Source organism: Pelecanus crispus, chromosome 15, assembly GCF_030463565.1.
Source record: "Pelecanus crispus isolate bPelCri1 chromosome 15, bPelCri1.pri, whole genome shotgun sequence".
Lineage (NCBI taxonomy): Eukaryota > Metazoa > Chordata > Aves > Pelecaniformes > Pelecanidae > Pelecanus > Pelecanus crispus.
The window spans coordinates 4,961,940-4,979,659 of NC_134657.1; the positions used below are offsets into that span (position 1 = coordinate 4,961,940).

Consider the following 17,720-nt stretch of genomic DNA (forward strand, 5'->3'; position numbering starts at 1 on the left):
AGGGGGATGTTTACTTAGCCTGGAATCTTTAAACAGTGCGATGGAGACGCAGGGTGATTTGGGGTGGGGAGCTCGGCCTGGGGGGAGGGAGCCTCTGCCTGGCTTCGGGGGTCCCTCCCTGCCTGGCAGTCCCGACCTCAGGCAGGTAGGAGCGTCCCTCGTTCAGCAGCTCAATTCCTCTCCCTCTGCCCGAGTGAACGAAACACGGGTGCTCTGGCCCCCTCTGCCCTGATGGCACCTTCAGCGTTTCTTTGTAAGAAGGGTTTCCCTTCTGCTTTTGAAATTGATGGGCTGAAAGAGGGGAACAGAAGTGTTGATAGAGGTAATGTCCCTCCCGTTCCATAGAGGAGGAAATAAGGCAAGGGAAAGATAAAACGATGTGTCCAGGCTTGCGGAGAGTTGGTTGCGAGGTCGGCAGAAGCAGCTGGGAGTTCTGATTTCCTGCGGCCGTACGTGCACAGGTGGGATGGAGATCCGTAAGAGCCCTGGTACTGCAGGGCAAATCCCATCTCGGGAAGGTCTCTGGGAGGGTTAGTTTTATAGATCAGGGAAAAGGTACGTTTTCAGAACTTGCTTTATTTTTGACTTAAACTTTAGGAAAAGATTCTCAAAATGTTAAAGAGCAGCATTGCTGTGCTCCAAAAAATCCCCAACAGAAGGAGAAGGGACAGGGAAGACGCAGAGGGGAAGGGCAGGAGCTGGGGGCAGAAGCTGGGGAAGGCAGAGGGGCAAAGCCAGGCTGGGTGAGATGGAAGGAGGCAGGAACAGGAATGGAAGACAAGTTGCAGGCTCCCTGGAGTTGCTGCGTACGCGGCAAGTGCAGCCTCGGGAACGTCTGTTCCTCTCTTCCTTTGAATAAATATTTATATATTCATTTGCCGGCTGGTGCACGCACTTGGCTGCTCACCTCCAGACCAGAATAATGGGACCTTGCCCTCACTGCAGAAAGGGGGAGGGCAGCGGGGATTCGGGCCGCCGTGTGTCTGCCTCCCAGTTATCTCCAGCTGCGAGCGGTGCTGATCTCACCAGTTAAGCAGGGATGGGCATCGTGAGAACGTGGACGGGGAATCACCGGGCAGCGCTGGCGGGAGCGGCGCTGGTGATGCAGCGCTGACCCGGTGCCCCGGCCCCGGGCAGGCACCGCACCGCGCGGGAGGCACCGTCCGAAGCACCTGCAGCCGTCCAGGCTCCGCTGGCCCTTCGCCCGAGCGTACAGGCGTGAGCTGTAGGTGTCCTGGCCAGGCTCCAGCTGGAGCTCGCAGCAGCCTCCTGAGATTCCCTCTGTGGTACCAGTTGCGCACAGGAGCGGCCTTCACTTTCTGCCCTAAATAGAGTGGGAATGTGATGGGAAGGGAAGGTGCCAGCACACAGAGACTTTTGCAGCTTCATGGGCGTCTGCCTGTGCCCATCTGTATGCGTGAGGACTGCGTGCGTGTGTTGGGGAATGTGTGAAAGGGAAATGCGTGGGGAAACGTACGGGAATATATTTTGGGGAGATGGGACTTTTTAACCCCTACGTGTATGACTACATTTATGGAGCGTGCCAGCGCATACACACAGCTCTTGAACAGCTATAATTTCTAGATGGGAAGGTATGTGTTTGGGGGCAACGTGTGCTTTCCCTTCGTGAAAGCATGATTGCACGTAGGTGTTAGCGCTGGGGGGGCGTGCGTTTGCAAAGTGGAGGAGTACATTTTGCCTCCCTTTGTGTGGGGGGCTGATATATTTGTCGGGGGGGTTATTTTTCTTGCAGTCCTTGACAGGGAAGCGTGTCTGAAGCTGTCAGGAGTTTACGCTAAGCAGCCACTCTCTGGCTCTTGGACAGCAGGTCTAAAGTTTCAGTCTGTTTGTATTGGGCTGTCATGTTATGGGATTAGGGGCTGTCACGATGGCTTCTGGATGCATTGTAGGGGGTCTGATTAATCTCACCATGCTTCTGTGGAGCAGCACCTCTGTGCTGGTGACAGGGAGGTGTGGGCTGAGCTGCCACGAGGGACTCCTGTGCAATGGAGGAGCCCGTTCTCACCATTCGAGGCCTGGAGACGGTTTCTGTTCGCTCTCCGTGCGATGGGCCCCTCTTTCAGCACGACATAAAGTCCAAGAGACCTCCAGCAATGTCCCCACAGTAGCTCCAGTGGCGTGTGTCCCCGGCAGGCACAGAGCAGGGTCTGCCTCGGAACTTTGCGCTGGGGAAGGAGCCAGGCTGTGTGCGCGTCTCTTGCCTTGGGACCTTTAACCCTTGTTAAAGGTGTCTCTCAGATGTATCATAAATAAAGAGGGAAATGAGACAATGCCGCTGCTTTAGAATCAGTTTTTGCTTTTATTTGTGATTGAATCTTGTTAACTGTTGGTGCAATAATTATGCGAGTGACTCTGTGATAGGGACCATTTAGTTCAAGATTCCCTGTGACCTTGAAGTTAAGACCTTACCTTCTTCCTTTCTCCCCCCACTTTCTCTTACCCCTCCTTTACTAGCTGTCACATATGAATAAACTACATTAAAATAACAAACCCACACTAATTAGCTGATTGTGCTGGGAAGTGTGAGAGCAGAATTTCCTGTGTGCGCGAGAGCGAGCGAGCAGGCAAAGGGGCCTGATCAACTGATACCAACCCAAGGCGATTTTCTCCCCATACGACTGCCACGCACCAGTCTGGTGCTCCAGCGCACGCGCTTGCCAGGGCTCCTGTCCTCTGTACTGGTTCTTTCTGGTCTGTACTGGTTCTCTTCTCTGACACTATGCGTAAACCCCATTAAGTGAATTCCTCACCGTCCCTAGGGTTAGGCTGGGGAAGCTGTTCTCCCTGCTAGAGGTGCTTGGGTGCAGTTACTGGCTGCTGTGGGTTTGGCAGCCAACACATCTGGGATGGAGCTAAAAGCAGGTGATGCTGCAGTCTGAAGGAGGGAGCAAGTCAGGCTTTCAAGGGCCCAAGCAAAGGCTGGTCCATACCACGTTCACCTGCCTGAGGTGTTTGTGGGCCTTTTGAGCCCAGTTCAGTCCCAGCATAAATACGTGCCTCTTTCTTGAGGCCAGTGGCATCCTTTGGTACCAGCAGGTTCAGAGTGTGCCTCTCACCGGGCTCTCCTGGCTGGCCTTCCACTCAGAGCTTAGGAAACATGGCAGTCCCAGCTTCCAGAGGATGACTGGCCATGCCTGAAGGCCCGTTAGGTTGGGACCGGCCCGTTTGCTGTTTGGGTTCAAGTTGTCTGATCCCACTAATGCCCTTCCTTGCTTCTTTCCCCTCTCCAGCTGAAAGAACTATATGCACTGACGCAACCTCAGGAAAACCCACAATGGCTGCCAAGCGCAAAGGCGGCCTGAAGCTAAATGCAATCTGTGCCAAGCTGAGCCGCCAGGTCGTCTTCGACCACGGGGGAGCCGAACAGGCGCGAGCGGACAAGGGGCCGCAGCGGGAGAGCAGCAACAAGGACCTGCCTCAGCCTGGGACCAAGGAGCTGGGGACGGAGTTTTCAGATGGACTCAGCCGCGTGCAGAAGATCGAGGAGGACAAAAGGAGGGAGGTGATTGAGAAGTGGGTGAACGGGGAATACAACGAGGAGCCCTTGCTGGGGCGAGCGGAGGGCAAGGAATGTAAGGGCGCCGAGAGCGCGGAGGTGCCCCCCGAAGGGGTTTACATGGTGCAGCCCAAGGGCTGCAGTGACGAGGAAGATAACGGGGACGAGGCGGACGCTCTGAGGGGCTCGCAGGATGGCAGCTTCTTGGATGACAGGGATTCAGACGGGCCGGCCTCGAAGGACGATGCCTACCGGTCCTCCAGCGGCGAGACGGGCTCCAAGCTGGGGGGAGGAACCACCTCAGGTAAGCCCTCTGCCCCCTCCACCTCCCTGCGCGGGGCAGCGTCGTGGTTGTGTTTGCTGTGGGACAGACGAAGCTGTTGCTGTGTGACCATACCAGGTACTGCCTGCATCTGGCAGCCAAGGAGGAGGGTGAAAGCCCCAACCCCTTGCAGAGGCCTGGCATTTTGCTCTTGGCACCCTGCTGAGTTTGCCTCAGCTTCAGCCTCCCCTTCCGAGAGGGGTTTTGTTGGGGTGGATGTGGCTGGATGGCTCTTTCCAGATCATAGATCCCTCGGTGGAATCGATCTTCCCCCACAGACTCCTTCACACCATTCAGATGGAGATAGCTGGGGGGTCTGCTGGTTTCCCGGTCATGTATTTCCGCATGGGGGGGAAGCAGAGAGTGTCTTTGTGGCAAATCCCAGGTGGGTTCTGCAGCCTGTTCACAGCACGCTGGCGGTGCAGCGCAGTGCAGCGCATTGCATTGCAGGCAGGCTTGTGTGAACACACTCGTGCCCACATGTTGCATCTCACGCAAGGGCAATTAACCCCCAGATCAGAGCTGACCCCGGGAGCCCGGGGCTGGAGGCGGGGGAGCTCCCGGGGCCCTTCAGCCCGGTGCGTGCTGCACTCGGGCTGCCCGCAGGGCCGCCCCTTCCCCCGGCTTTCACGGGCGGGTCCGGCGCGGCCGCCTCCGAAAGCTCGGGGGTCCTCGGGGATTCTCGGGGGTGCTCGGGGGTTCTCGGGGACTCTCGGGGGTCCTTGGGGACTCTTGGGGGTCCTCAGGGGCCCTCGGGGATTCTCGGGGGCACTCGGGGGCCCTCGGGGACTCTCGGGGGTCCTCGGGGACTCTTGGGGGTCCTCGGGGGCCCTCGGGAATTCTCGGGGGCGCTCAGGGGTTCTCGGGGACTCTCGGGGGTGCTCGGGGATTCTCGGGCACCCTCGGGGGTCCTCGGGGATTCTCGGGGGCGCTCGGGGACTCTCGGGAGCGCTCGGGGGCCCGAGACCGAGGCCGCTCTGGGAAGAGGCGCCAGGGCGGGGCTGCACCTGTGGCGTCCCGCCGGGCCCGGGGCCGCCATTCCGCAGGCGCCCACCCCTGGGGCGGCAGCACCCGGCCCTTCACCCCGGCGCGACGGTTCTGGAAGGAGCGGCCGCCGCGGCGGGAGGCAGGAGGTAGGCGGCGGCGGCGGCTTTCCCCGGGGGAAGGGCGGGAGGGGACCCCGCGGGGGGGAGGCCGAGCCGGGCCAGGACAAGGCTGGGGAGGCCGCACCGAGTCCCGGCCGCTGCTGCTCGGGGGCTCGGTGCTGGGAGCCAGCGTGGAGCGGGCGGCTGTTGAAGCGCTGCCTGTCGCTTATCCCTGGGTGGCCTGCCAGCGCAGGTGCCCCTGTCTGGGTGTCTCATAGGAGCCCGTAAGAGAGCCGTTCGACATCACGTGGCCTTTTTGCTCTGCGTGTCCCCTCATGCCGGCCGGAGGGGCTGGGGGCTTAGCGCTCGCCGTGGCATCGCTTCCTTCACAGGCAGGCGTGGGAGCCTGGCCCCCAGCACTGCCAGCAGGGCAGCACACCCTCGGTGCGGGCTCCAGCTGCTGAAGCTGCTGCTTCCAAACCCATACAGCCCCCACCGCTTCGGTCCGGGATGCCGACTTGCGTACAGTTGCAAAGTGTTTTCCCCCAGGCTGTGTGTGCATTTTTTATTTTCGGATAGCTTCTACCATATTTTTGTGGTTCATTCAAAGGCTGAATTCAGCAAGAGATGTTGAGGAAAGCCCCAGCTGAATTTTTTTCTCGCTTCTAATGCCCAGGTTCCCCCCAGATTGATTTTGGGGGGCATATGAGTGCTAAGCCTTGGTAAAAGCTTAGGGTAAATTGAATTCTCTCCATTAGGGCAGAGCAGCTCCCTCCCCCGATTTGTCACTCAGCTGGATTGGATGTGTAATTGAAAGATCTCCCCCTAATCTGCTCCACCTGCACGTACCCCTCCCCTGATCTCAGCACTTTGTGAATCCATCGAACTTTCCTCCTTTTGTGTGTGCGCATGTTTTCCTCCTCCTGTTAATAATGCAGCCGAAACTCATCTCCGTCTGTCCGTTCCCCTTCTGGAGAGACACATTCTCTAGTCTTCATGAGTTCAGTGGCAGCGCACATAATTATGCATATAAGATATAAACAGAGCTGTTTAATTATCCTTCGCCACATCAGTGACAGAGTAATTAACAAACATTGCAAGATCAATGAGGAAAAGTGTGACCTTCAGTTTCCTTTGATAGGAAAGCCCTTGTCGTTCCCAGACACAAGGTGATTGTGCCTGGACTCAGTTTTTAGTTTGTTTTAATTCCTCCCCCCACCCCATTTGCAGCTTTTATTTGCTACGAAAACTGAAAGGAGGGGAACTTAAATTAAAAAATATGTTACCAAACTGGGGAAAATGAAAAGGAACTGAGGTTTCTCACTGGGGTTGGAGTTCTCAGTAAAATGCCTTTGTAGGACTGTATTGTCGAAGGATTATGCAAAAATGTGTAAGCATTCCTGGGGGGCTGAAGACTCATTTATGTTTAAGGCAGGTAATGGCACATGCGGGGTCCGGTTTACATATACAGCCACATGGGATTTGACTTGCAAACAGACGTGCTGCCAGGTCTTAAGCGTCTGTTTCAAGAACCCTGTTGTAAATGTCGTTTGCAACGTTTCCCTGGAAAGCACAAGCTGAAACATCTCTTGCTTTGGAAAGGACAAAGTTCTTTTCCTCTTCTGTCTTTTTCTGTCAGTGTTCCAGAAAATGGATTTTAAGCGGTTGGTCACTGAGTCCTCTCAGATCTGGTGTTACTGGGTGGAAGTTAAGTTTATTCCAGTGAGATCTGGAACTGCCTGTACCAAAAAGGAGTTTTCTTCCCTGTGAGTTGAGGGGTAGCAGGAGGCAGTCAGATCAAAGGAGGGGAATACAGCTTTGCCCTCCTGGTCAAAGCGGCTTCAGGGGAGCTATCACAGGAACCTGGTTTTGAAGGTTCTGAGCACCCGTTGCTCCCTCTGAGGACATAAAGGATACAGAGCTGGCAGTGCTCAGCAGCATTTAAAATTGAGGCCATACTTCTTTGATCAGCTGGGAACTTGGGTAAAAAGCAGGAGCTGCAGAAAAACAGATCCTACATCTAGCTGGGCTTTCTTGATCAGTGGGGAAAGTGATCCCAATTATATGGGGCTGAGAAGGGTTCCTGCTTCTAGGTGTCCCGGTGTGTACACACGCAGCCTGCTATATGCGACTTCAGCTACTGCTCGTGTCCTCCACTAGCACCTCCTGTAGTCTAATGCCAAATCCCTGCCACCTTTGTCTCCTTCCAGGCTCAGACAGTGAGGCTTGTTGTGCATCAGGCAGGAGTTTGCAAAGACTTGGTCCATGCTATTCAATCTTCAAGCTTTGAAACAAGATGGGGAAGGTGCATGTCTGGCTTCCCTGTTTCTTTTTCTGAGCCACCCCCTGGAAATGAGGGACTAATGAGTTGGTGCTCAGTCTTCCCTTATGTGCCTCACTCTCTGGTACAGCTAGGAAACGTGTTCAGGAGTTGCAAAGCTGGCGTCTGTCAGGAGATGGGTGTCAGAAGCTGATCTGGACATGCAGATGTGTTTCTTCATTCATTCACGCACCCTCTCCTGCACACTGACTGACCCGTACTTCTCTACACACATTTATATATAGCATTTAGATTTCCCAGTACAGTGTCTGACAGAGATCCCTCTCCACAATCTCTCACTGACGCACACATACCCAGGGAGATTTTCCTATACGGTCCCGTGTTCTTTACTCTGCCTGTTACTTGCATAGTGGGCTAAAGTAGTCACCAGGAGCTTTCCCCTGTACCAGCTTTCAAAGTTCTCCTTTCTTTTCTTAGCCTGCTGGCTAAGTCTCTTAGAAAGGGAATATTGGCCCTGTTTTCAGTACGGGGGGGTTTTCTCTTCATAATTTCCTGGGGAGACTCCACTTGGGAAAATGTGCATGATGAGTGCCAGTGTCTTGCTTGTTATCCTATAGCCCCCAAGCCTACATGTTTTCCCTCCCAAGCAGAATAAAGGACAGAGCCCTGGCTGGGATGTCCCATCCCCCAGTATCCAGACCTTGCACTCCATTTGGGCTGTTTTGCTTTTCCATCCATATATAGTGTGCTGCTGCAGGCTATTTTTAGCCCCTTTTTTGCTAGCTTCGGATCCTTTGTGATACGATAGCTGCTCTGAGACACACAGATCTCTGCTCTTTGGCAATGCCCACAAATGGAGAGCAGCGGCAAGGGGAGAGGGAGCCCTTTTATTATCACATAGAAAAGGAGAGAAAAATGCGGTTCAGGGGAGGGGGAAGAAGACCCAGGGACAATGCTTCCTGTGCCTTCCAGGGCTGTGCGCTTTGCACAGGGATTTGTTTCCCAACCGCTGTCCTGCTTCACTTTTGTCTGCATGTGGGTATGGGGAGGGTTTTCTGTCAATTAGGTAATAATAATTGCCTCTTCGCTGTCGTTTGAAAGTGTATGTGAAATGAATTGGCTAGGTCTCATACCATCTTTGTGCTGAGACAGCTCCCTTCCATAAGGTGCCTCCACTTGAAGAGCCTCTAGCCTTCTGGTTAGGTGCCTGTGCAAATAAATGAAGGTTGTCTTGGCTTTAGGGGGTGTGTTGGTGGGCTCATGCTGGGATGAGTGAAGGTGCGCTTGTTCGGCAGTGAGTAGCGGGAACTGGCCAGGGTTTCATCTCAAAATGTGGATGAGGAAAGACTGAGCAGCACTGGAAAGCTGTTGATCAGGGAGGGTATTGCGATCATCTGGAACTAAATTAAACAAAGGAAAAGCAGAATGCAAGGTGTGTTGGGGGATGAGGGGATTAAATCCAGGGTGGTGAAACCTGAACTGAAGCTCAGACTTTGCAAAGCGCAAAAAAAGGTCTGAAAACTCCCCCTTTCCTATGGTCTTGGGTTTTGCATCTAATTGCACCAACTGAGCTCTAGCCACATGGGTACCAAAGGTGCTTTCCAAGACCAGGTGTGCAGATCAGAGAAGTTTAAAAAGGAGTTGGTCTCCTACAACATTTAATTTTCTCCAGTGTTAAAAGAAAATCCTAGGTTTCCTTGAATCCTGGATTTGTAATGTCTGTGGAGCCTGAACCGAGTTGGGATTTGTAAAACTGATTTGAGATGTGGGATTGAAAAAGAGGGTCTCCCCTTTTTTGTGTGTGTGCTGCAGGTTATGATAAAGAAGGAAAGGGGTTGGCTGGCTTTCAGGGCAGCTGTTAAATCTAGTAAAAACCACACTTAATAGTTTAATTTCCTATCAGATCCTCTCCGTGGTATTCTTTCTCCCCTTGCAGTTTGGCACAGGCTGGCTGGAGTTTTTCTGTGCAGTGCTTGGAAGTCAGGGCATTGTGAAGGAGGCTAGAGCATTGTTTTACAGATCCAAAAAGACAGGGAACGCAGATTTAACAGAAGGAGGGAACTGTTAGACCCAGTAGGGATTTCATGGGTTTAATCACTTCTGTTGGGTCATGGGGTTACACTGAAATGGAGGTGGAGAAGAGAGAAAAAGAGGTAAAAAGGAGAACTGCTTTAAAGCAAGATGAAATTATTTAATATGTCTGTGTGTGAAAGATAAAGTTGATGGCTTTTGTAGGGTGTTAGAGGGGCCACAGGAGAGGGCCAAGTGGGGAAGCACAGATGAAATGATCCTACCTCTGAGGATGGAGTAATACAGCTTTTCCTTGTGGTTTCCTTCTGACAGGACTTGTTATTGGACACTGTGGGGCATGATTCTGCATTTAACGCCCTTTAAGATTAATACTGACCCATGAGGTTGTGCGAGGACAAAAAGGCTACAACGTGAGCCAGACACTGCAGGGGCTTTGCCTCCCGTTCTGTAACTAACAGGGTGTTTATCCTGAAGTCATGCATCCCAAAATCCCATGCAAGATGCTGGGCCTAAGTGCCCAGAACTAGAAAGTAATTTTGGGCTAAACCAGATCCCAGCACTTAGCAGACGTGTCTTTGTCCTTCTGCTTGCAGGGTTGAGGCATGTTCTTTGTCTTCCTCACGTACCACATACACAGGCAACTAGTGCAGCGGCACTTCTGCTACATGAATGCGGCTATACCAGGCAATATTGAAACAGGAATACGGCCCTCATAGTCTTGCACATTTTCATGCCCGTTGCAGGCAGTCTCTTCCTCCGTATAGTCCTGTGGAAACTGATTTGTGGAAGCTGATGGCTATTGAACTTTGACTTCGCTTATTGACTGTGTCTTGTGTGCACGGAAATGCTCTCATGTACATGCATGCCTGTGCGTGTAGCATCATTGGCTGTCCGATCCCCCAAATCCTAGGGGTCTGTTTTCATGCTTTGGATCTGTTGACCTGTTCTGTGGCTATGTCTTGTTGCCTTCCTTTTCCACTATGTTTCAAGGTAGCATTGATTTGGTTTGAGCTGGACCCAGTGCTCAGAACCTCCATTCTGCTGCCGGTGTACCTGCCTGTGCTGGCTCCCTGTGAACGAGTGTGCTTGCTCATGAGAGCTAGAGTGAGTGATTGGAAAAGATGACGAGGGAGGTTTGAAGGACTCCTGCACACAGTAAATCTTTACGGTGCAGGAGAAAGCAAGAGGGAGAAGAGGAGGAGCGTTGTGTCAGACTGAAGCCTAAATGAGTCCAAGCTGGCACGTCAGAGCAATCTTTATTTCCTCCTTTACACTGATATTGGGTGACCTCCAGATGTGTGCTCTTCCCCTCCTGGTGGTCTGTGAAACTGCCTGAGGGAGGAAGGGAGGGAGAGACCCAAGGAAGGACAGCTTTTGCTCATTCTTCCTCCCCGTGATCACGCTCAGGTAGACTGAGCCCTTCCTGCCCCTTCCCCAACCCATGCTCCAAAGAACAGGCTTTCTCCCCCTCCCTGGAGCCCCCATTGGGACAACAGCTCTTTCTGTCCTCAGTCCAAATCCTGATGGAGAGAAGGCCCTTCCTTACCCGTTTTGCACCTGCATGGACTTTGCCCTTTCCTGGTCTTACTGGAAGCTGTTCCTGGCTGCTCAGGAGGCTGCCTGTGGGTTTCCACAGCCTTTGCTGAACTGTGGCCCCTTTTCATGTGGAGAGTAGCAGCTCTCCAGTCATTGGGACCGAGAAGGAAGGGAGCAACTTGGGTGAAAAGAAATCTTACAAAATTGACAGGGAAGGGAAGGACTGCAACAGCTATGGGGAACTATCCTGTCTGCATCTTGCCTTCTCTTCTCCACTCCCCCCGCCCCAACTCCTCACTGCCAAGCTTCTCATGCATATAGCCTTTGCTGCTCTTCCCCCACCTCAGTTCATCTTCACCTCTGCTGCTTTCCTTCTCTACTCTGCACTTTTCCATTCTGCCCTCCTCCTGCTCCACCCCATACATTGTCTTACCCTGTCTCCCTTACCCATTTCACACCATGCTGTCCTGCCTGCTCTCAGCCCTGCTGTTCACCAACACACGTAGCGTATCTCACGTGTTTCTACCCCCCCTTACACATGCAGACACACTGCCGTCTATCCTCTGTGCACCTCCTTCCATATACAAACACACACAAGGACAGAACTGTACAAACCTCGGCATATTGGCATTGGTCTCACTTCCAGTAAAATTACTTTTTCTTCATATTAGGCCAAGGCAAGAGTGCAGAGACATTTATGAAACTTTGTTTAATGTACTGAAAAGCCATCGGCTAGAACATTTAGGAAATTGATTTTCCTGGCATTGATGAACTCTTTTTATTTTACCCCAGTATTAATTACTTTTTTTTTTAAAACAAATTAATTTAAGAGTCGTAAAACCTAACAAGTGAGCCAAACGTCAGTAGATCATGTTCCCCTCTCCCCTTACTCCCCCTCCCCACTACTAGTGCTGGTATGGGAGGAGAAGAAAAATCAACGCCTTGCATGACTCTCTCACTTTGGTTCTCTGTAGGGGAAGCTTCATCGCTGCGAGATTATGCCGCCACCACCATGAATGAGTTCCTGGGCATGTTCGGCTATGATGATCAGAACATGCGGGATGAGCTGGCCCGCAAGATCAGCTTTGACAAGCTGAATGCTGCTACCTCAGAGGCCACTGCGACTGCTGCCTCTCTCACCGGCGAGGATGCCGTGAGCAAACGAGCCCGCTTCTCCAAGTATGAGGAGTACATCCGCAAACTGAAAGCTGGAGAGCAGCTCTCTTGGCCCATGCACTTGGCCAAATCTGAGGAGTTGGGCTCCAAGCTGGGCAAAGAAACTTCCTCAGTGCTGGCACAGCCCATGCGGGTGCCAGGTCCAGATGCCTCCATGCTGACGGAGACCAAAGCCACCATCCTGCCGCTGCCCTCTCCCAGTAGTTCCCAGATGCAGGGCCTGATGTCACGGGCCTCCAAATATGACTTCTTCATTCAGAAGCTGAAGACGGGTGAGAGCATCAGGCCACAAAATGGCAACACTTACAAGAAGGCCTCCAAGTATGACCTAGAAAATGTCAAGTACTTGCACCTTTTCAAGCCTGGAGAAGGAAGCCCAGATATGGGAGGAGCCATCGCCTTCAAGACAGGCAAGGTAGGCCGGCCCTCCAAGTATGATGTGAGGAACATTCAGAAGCTTACTCCAGTAAAAGCTCCAACACCCAGCCTGGCCCCTGCTCCCCTCGCCAGTACCCCCAGCAGCACTCCTGTGGCTGGGCCAGAGCAGTCCGTCTCATTGCCATTCAACACTCCTGAGTACCTGAAATCAACTTTCTCCAAGACAGACTCCATCACAACTGGAACAGTCTCTACAGTAAAGTAAGTGTCCTCCCACATTTCTTATCTTTGTACTAGTGGGGGATCATACCTAAAGTCTGCATGTAGATCAGTGGGTAGGTCCAGTTGTGTGATGATAAATGCTGCACTGTGATGTTTCTTTTTGCTCTCCGTTGGAGTGTCTGCTCCTCTGTTGCACCTTAGATCTCTATTTATCTTACTTGCATGAAGGATGTGGCCTGCCATCAGCAGTCACAGCCGTGAATCTAGAGCCCACTAGCTCCTGGGTTTGTATGTTAAAATGAAAGATGAGGGAACATGGTGCTGTCAACACTCTAAGGTCAAGGTTGTAAGTACTTTACTTTCTCCTTCTTCCGGTTCCCCAGGTATCCAGCTGTGTCTGTAGGAGAACTGGATTCTTGCTTCCATTTAACTCAATGGCAAAGCTCTGCTGACTTTACTGTTAGCAAGATGGGGCTTTTTGTTTGTCCCAGAACTCGGAAGACATTTTGGTGCCTAATTCCCATCAATTTGTATAGGAGTTAGGCATACACATACTTCTGTGGGGCCAGGCCTGTGTCTTCTCAATTTGCTTGTTCCTTACACAAATAGAGGTGATTCAATTACCCCTCAGACTGGGCAAACTCATTAGCCGAATTACCACTAATAACCTCCTACACATACGTTGCTGGCAATCTCTGCAGTGATGCCATTGACTGAATGGAGATATCTGAAGCCCTTGCCAATCCTTGGATGACTTTCTAATGTGGCTTCCGGAGGTGGTAACTATAGAAAAGCTACATATGTGAGGCTGCAAACAGGGAGGAAGGGAGGGACCTCTACTTTCTTGTCATTTACTTGTTTCTCCACGGTGGACCTGGGGCTGTTGTGAGCTGTGAATCCCATGAGGTCACTTGTAGTAAGTCTAGGACCTCTGGCCTGCACTTTGGTGGCAAATGTCATCACACGCACTCTACTACTTTGCCCTCTGGTAAGGGGGAAGGCTGTTTTATGTTTAATATGTGGACCTAGGAGGCCTTGGGCTGAATCCTCACTCGAATGCTCTTTGCAGTCTCAGGCCTAAGTCTGTATCCCTCACTTTCTATGTTTCCCCACCTGGAAGGCAGAGCTAATGACACCTGTCTTCCACGTGAAACAGTCATTTCCCAGCTGCCTGCAGACAGATTTGGGAGCTCTGTGGTTAAGGTGTATGGGAAAGGGCAGAGGATTATTAACATTTGCATCTGGCCCCTGCTCAGGATGAACCTTGTACGTTCTCCAGATGGCAGGCGGGGACTCCTATTACTAAAAAACACTGTGGTGTAAATACTCCTGTAGGCACGGTGCCTTGTTGCGGTGGGTCCCTTGGCCAGGGACTCTGTGCCTGAAGAGTCTGCAGAACGCTTAGCTGCCTGGAGTTCAGCGGCCATCCTAGAGCTGTGCTTGGGGGGCTGTAAGCCTCTTCTTATCAGCTTTGGTGTTGCACTGGGATCCCAGTTTGATTTCCTTTCTCTTGCTCATTTCCTGCCGCTTGCAGATGTGGGTTTGCAGCACCATGGTGATCCCTCCTCTAGCCACAGGACTTCCTCAACTGGGGCATCACGATGAGGCTGCAGCAGGACTAGAGGTGACCAGGGCCTTCAGCCTGGCAGTGCCCAGTGTCCTGGTCACACACTGGAGTACAGAAGGGGCTCTGGTCCCTTCTTCAGGCTGCCGATACAGGCTTTCATGATAAAAGAAAGCAGCCCATTAATTGTGCTGGTGGAGGGAGTGCTAGCTGTGGTATCTGGGACCTGGCTTCCCATTCACAGTGCCCACTGGGACCAAATAACCTGGCAGGAATTACCCCTTACTCTGACACACATGCACATGTACCCTAGCCATGGGTTTAAACTCTCTAACATCTAATGCCATTAACCTGCCCCGAACTAATCTATCTACTTCAAGTGAACTCTGTGCGAAAGTGTCCTTGTTTAAACCAGGCTGCAGAGCTGTCCTGAGTAGGAGTGGAGGTTGGGTGGGGGCAAAACTGAGAAGGAAGACCACGTACAGCCTGTCTGGGATTGCGTTGGTATGCCGCTGTCTCTTAGGTAGGCTGGAGTCTGGCCCTGTATCTCCTTTTCCTCTTGCTGAACTCTGCGAGTGTAATTTTTGTCTGCTTCCTAATGATGTGAAGTAACCCAGGCTTATGTGACAGTTGGATGCAGTTGGGTTCGTTTTGTCATTGATTAAAATACATAAATACCTTTGCTGCCCCATCTGTCTACTGGAGTTGGGGTGTCTGTGTGAAAAAAGAGGCAATTAAAGCCCCATCTGGGGGGCTGTAGCCATGTTGTCAGGACCGGGTAGGAGTACACTGTGCCTGCTGGCCATAGGAAGTGTGCAGTAGCTCACAGCATGGGTGAAGCACAGAGACTCTTCTCCCACAGTTGAGCCTGCGGCAGACATGTCTCAACGGCCCTTCTGTGCACACAAGGGCAGTGTTGCAAGGTGCTTTGGGGAGGTGTTTGTTTTCGTGTGGCCATCACTTGTTTGTATATGGGTATTTAGTTTTTTTCTGTGGAAAAGCAGGTTTTCATGGTTGGTCTTCTCAGTGTCTCCAACAAACTGAACTGAGTCCTGCAAAGCGGGAGCATGCAGGAGGGGTGGTAGGTGGACTGTATGGTTCCTTAGGAGAAGGTAGTACAGGATTTGAAGGGCAAGGGGGAGGGAGGTTAAACCTATGGGTCTCTTTGCTGGGTACTCTTCCGTGGGCTGTCTCTCCTGATGTGTCAGTGGTGTGCGAGAGAAACAAGGAGCTTAGACTGTGCCCTGTTCCTGCCTGCTAACCAGCTCTGCCCTCTGTGTTTCTCATTAGGAATGGATTACCCACTGACAAACCAGCTGTCAGCGAAGACGTAAATATTTACCAGAAGTATATTGCCAGGTAGGCAAAACTCTTGACTTACTTGGGGAGAGGGCTGGAAGTAAGAGGGTGGAGTGGTGGTGGGAGAGTTGAGGTCTTGTCCATCTGGATCAAGTGTTTAAACCAGTCATTGGCATTTCCATTTCCTTCTGGCATCTGTACTTGCTCTGTTCCCCTGCTTGGGGGAGCGGTAGCTGAGAGAGGTGTACAAGCATGCCAAGAGCATGCTCGGCTCCCCAGAGCTGTTAGAGTTTGTGACAAATAGTGGAAAAATGTTTCACTGCAGAAGTCCAGGATTTAAATGGGAGTGCTGTCTCTTGACTGTTGTTCTTTCTGTCCGTTGCTGTGCTGTCTCCAGCCTTTTGCCCCTACCACATCCCGTGCCTGCAGGAGGCAAGCAGAGAACATCTCACCTCCAAGAATCTAGGCTGGAGGAATTCACAAGTGACTCGAGTTTAGGCAGGTCTTGGCATCAATGTGGGATGTTTATCCTAGAATATTTTGCAGCTCATTTATATGAGAAACCTTCACTGAATAAGGTGCAGACTAGGGCACCTTATCACAGCTCTGGGCCAGCTTAGGTCAAGAATGAGCGATGCTGAGAGGGAGCCCAAGGCTCTGGTGAGACAGAGTGAGTAATGCCATGAGAGCCAGAGGGACAGAGGAGATTATTGCGTGACACCTGCCCATTCTGTAGCTCACGGTGTAAAGGGTCCATCAGCCTTGCCCCTGGCCTGTTGAATCCTCCGTCTGTACTGTGAGGAAGCTCACTACAAAAGCCCCTTGTATACAGAAAGACACCAGTCAGGGAAGCAAGCAAACACTTCTCTCCAGAGACAAAAGTGAAGGGTTTGTTCCCACCAGCACTTGGGCTCTTACTGACAAGAGGGGAGGGAAATGTGTGCTGTGCTTTCCCACCTCGACAGAGTCTACAGAGAGTCTCTCTGTGGGAGGCAGTCAGCTGCTAGGAAGGTGCAAGGGAAGATCTTGGTGCATCAGCAGGGGAAAAGGGTGGGAGCAGTGCTCTCCCTCGCTGGAGAGTGGAACGAGAGGTGATTTCCCTTCCATCCCTTTTGCCCAGATCCCTGATGTAGGAGAATGGGGCAGAAGACCATGTGGGAAGAGAGGACGGTTGCAGCACCACATGCAGCTCCTCAAGGAGCAATGCTTCCAGGGCGTGTGCAATTCGCTGCCTCCTGCGAGAGTATAGGAACGAAAGCAGGGGTTTAAGCCCATCTTTGCTTGGGGCAGAAGGAGCAGCACCCTTTTATTGCTGTGATTGCAAGAATCGTGATTCTTGCAGTGAGAGAGGAGATGCCACCCTTTCTGTCCCCAGTTCCCCTCTCGAGCAGAGAGCTGTATAAACACTTCACCCACATCCACTCTTTGCAGCGCTCTGCAAGCCCCCTCCCCTGGGTCAGGCAGGTAACTGAGGGAGGCTTGTGAGATAGCTAAGGGACACCACATCCTGCTTAAAAAGCTCTGCAAGCCGCCCGTTGGCAGCACAGCCACTTCCCTTCAATTTACACACAATTTTAAAAACAGTTTAAAGCCTTAAAATCAAGGGGTGGGGGGAGAGAGACACGACACTCTATGTCTGTACTGCATAATTAGCTTAATGAGTTTGCCAAAGCCACTGCCAAAAGCTGCCCAGGGATAATCCACTCTCTCACACAACAAAACAAAACCTCTTACTTAGCTAGTTTGGGTTGGGTTGTTTTTCCCCCCCTGTATATTTATAATTAAAAAAAAAAAAGACCACAGAAAAAATTATTATTATTATTATTAGTGCCTCAGCAGATGGTGCTTCTGGCAGCACTTGCTTAAATATTTATTTCTGTGTGGGTTTCCTCCCCCCTTGTAATTGGGGTGGGTTTTTTTTTTTCCTTCTTTCACATCATCGTTACAGGGTAATGAGTCTGTAAACACTCTCTAAGCATGCTGACTTCTTTATTTATTATTTTTATTATTATTTATTTATCTTGGTTTTTCTTTCTAACTCTTGCCAGATCAAGACTAGTTCTTTCTGGCAAAAAAAAAACCAAAAAACCCCCGATTAAAGTAAGGGAAGGGGGAGGGGGTTGTTCTTGGGGAAATGAATCTATGTGCCTGTATGGACAATTTAGGAGTTTGGATTTGCATATCAGTGTGATTAAACAGTCTGCGAGCTCGCTTGTTTCAGGTGTGTGTGTTCGTGGCTGATCGCCTGCATGGAAATTGTGGGTACGTTCATGTAAATTAAGAGGGGTGTTGATGTACCTTAGAGTATG

At 51.7% G+C, this 17,720-nt stretch overlaps 1 protein-coding gene across 1 annotated transcript in view; it reads left to right on the forward strand.

The window, feature by feature from the left end:
* Positions 1–231: 231 nt before the first annotated feature.
* The window catches only part of CASZ1 (castor zinc finger 1), a 52,422-nt gene continuing 34,933 nt past the window's right edge, over positions 232–17,720 (forward strand). Inside the window, exons 1-4 of the mRNA XM_075721728.1 lie at positions 232–322; positions 3,252–3,821; positions 11,747–12,587; positions 15,403–15,471. Of these exons, the coding sequence (XP_075577843.1) occupies positions 232–322; positions 3,252–3,821; positions 11,747–12,587; positions 15,403–15,471 (1,571 nt within the window). The remainder of the gene's footprint in view (positions 323–3,251; positions 3,822–11,746; positions 12,588–15,402; positions 15,472–17,720) is intronic.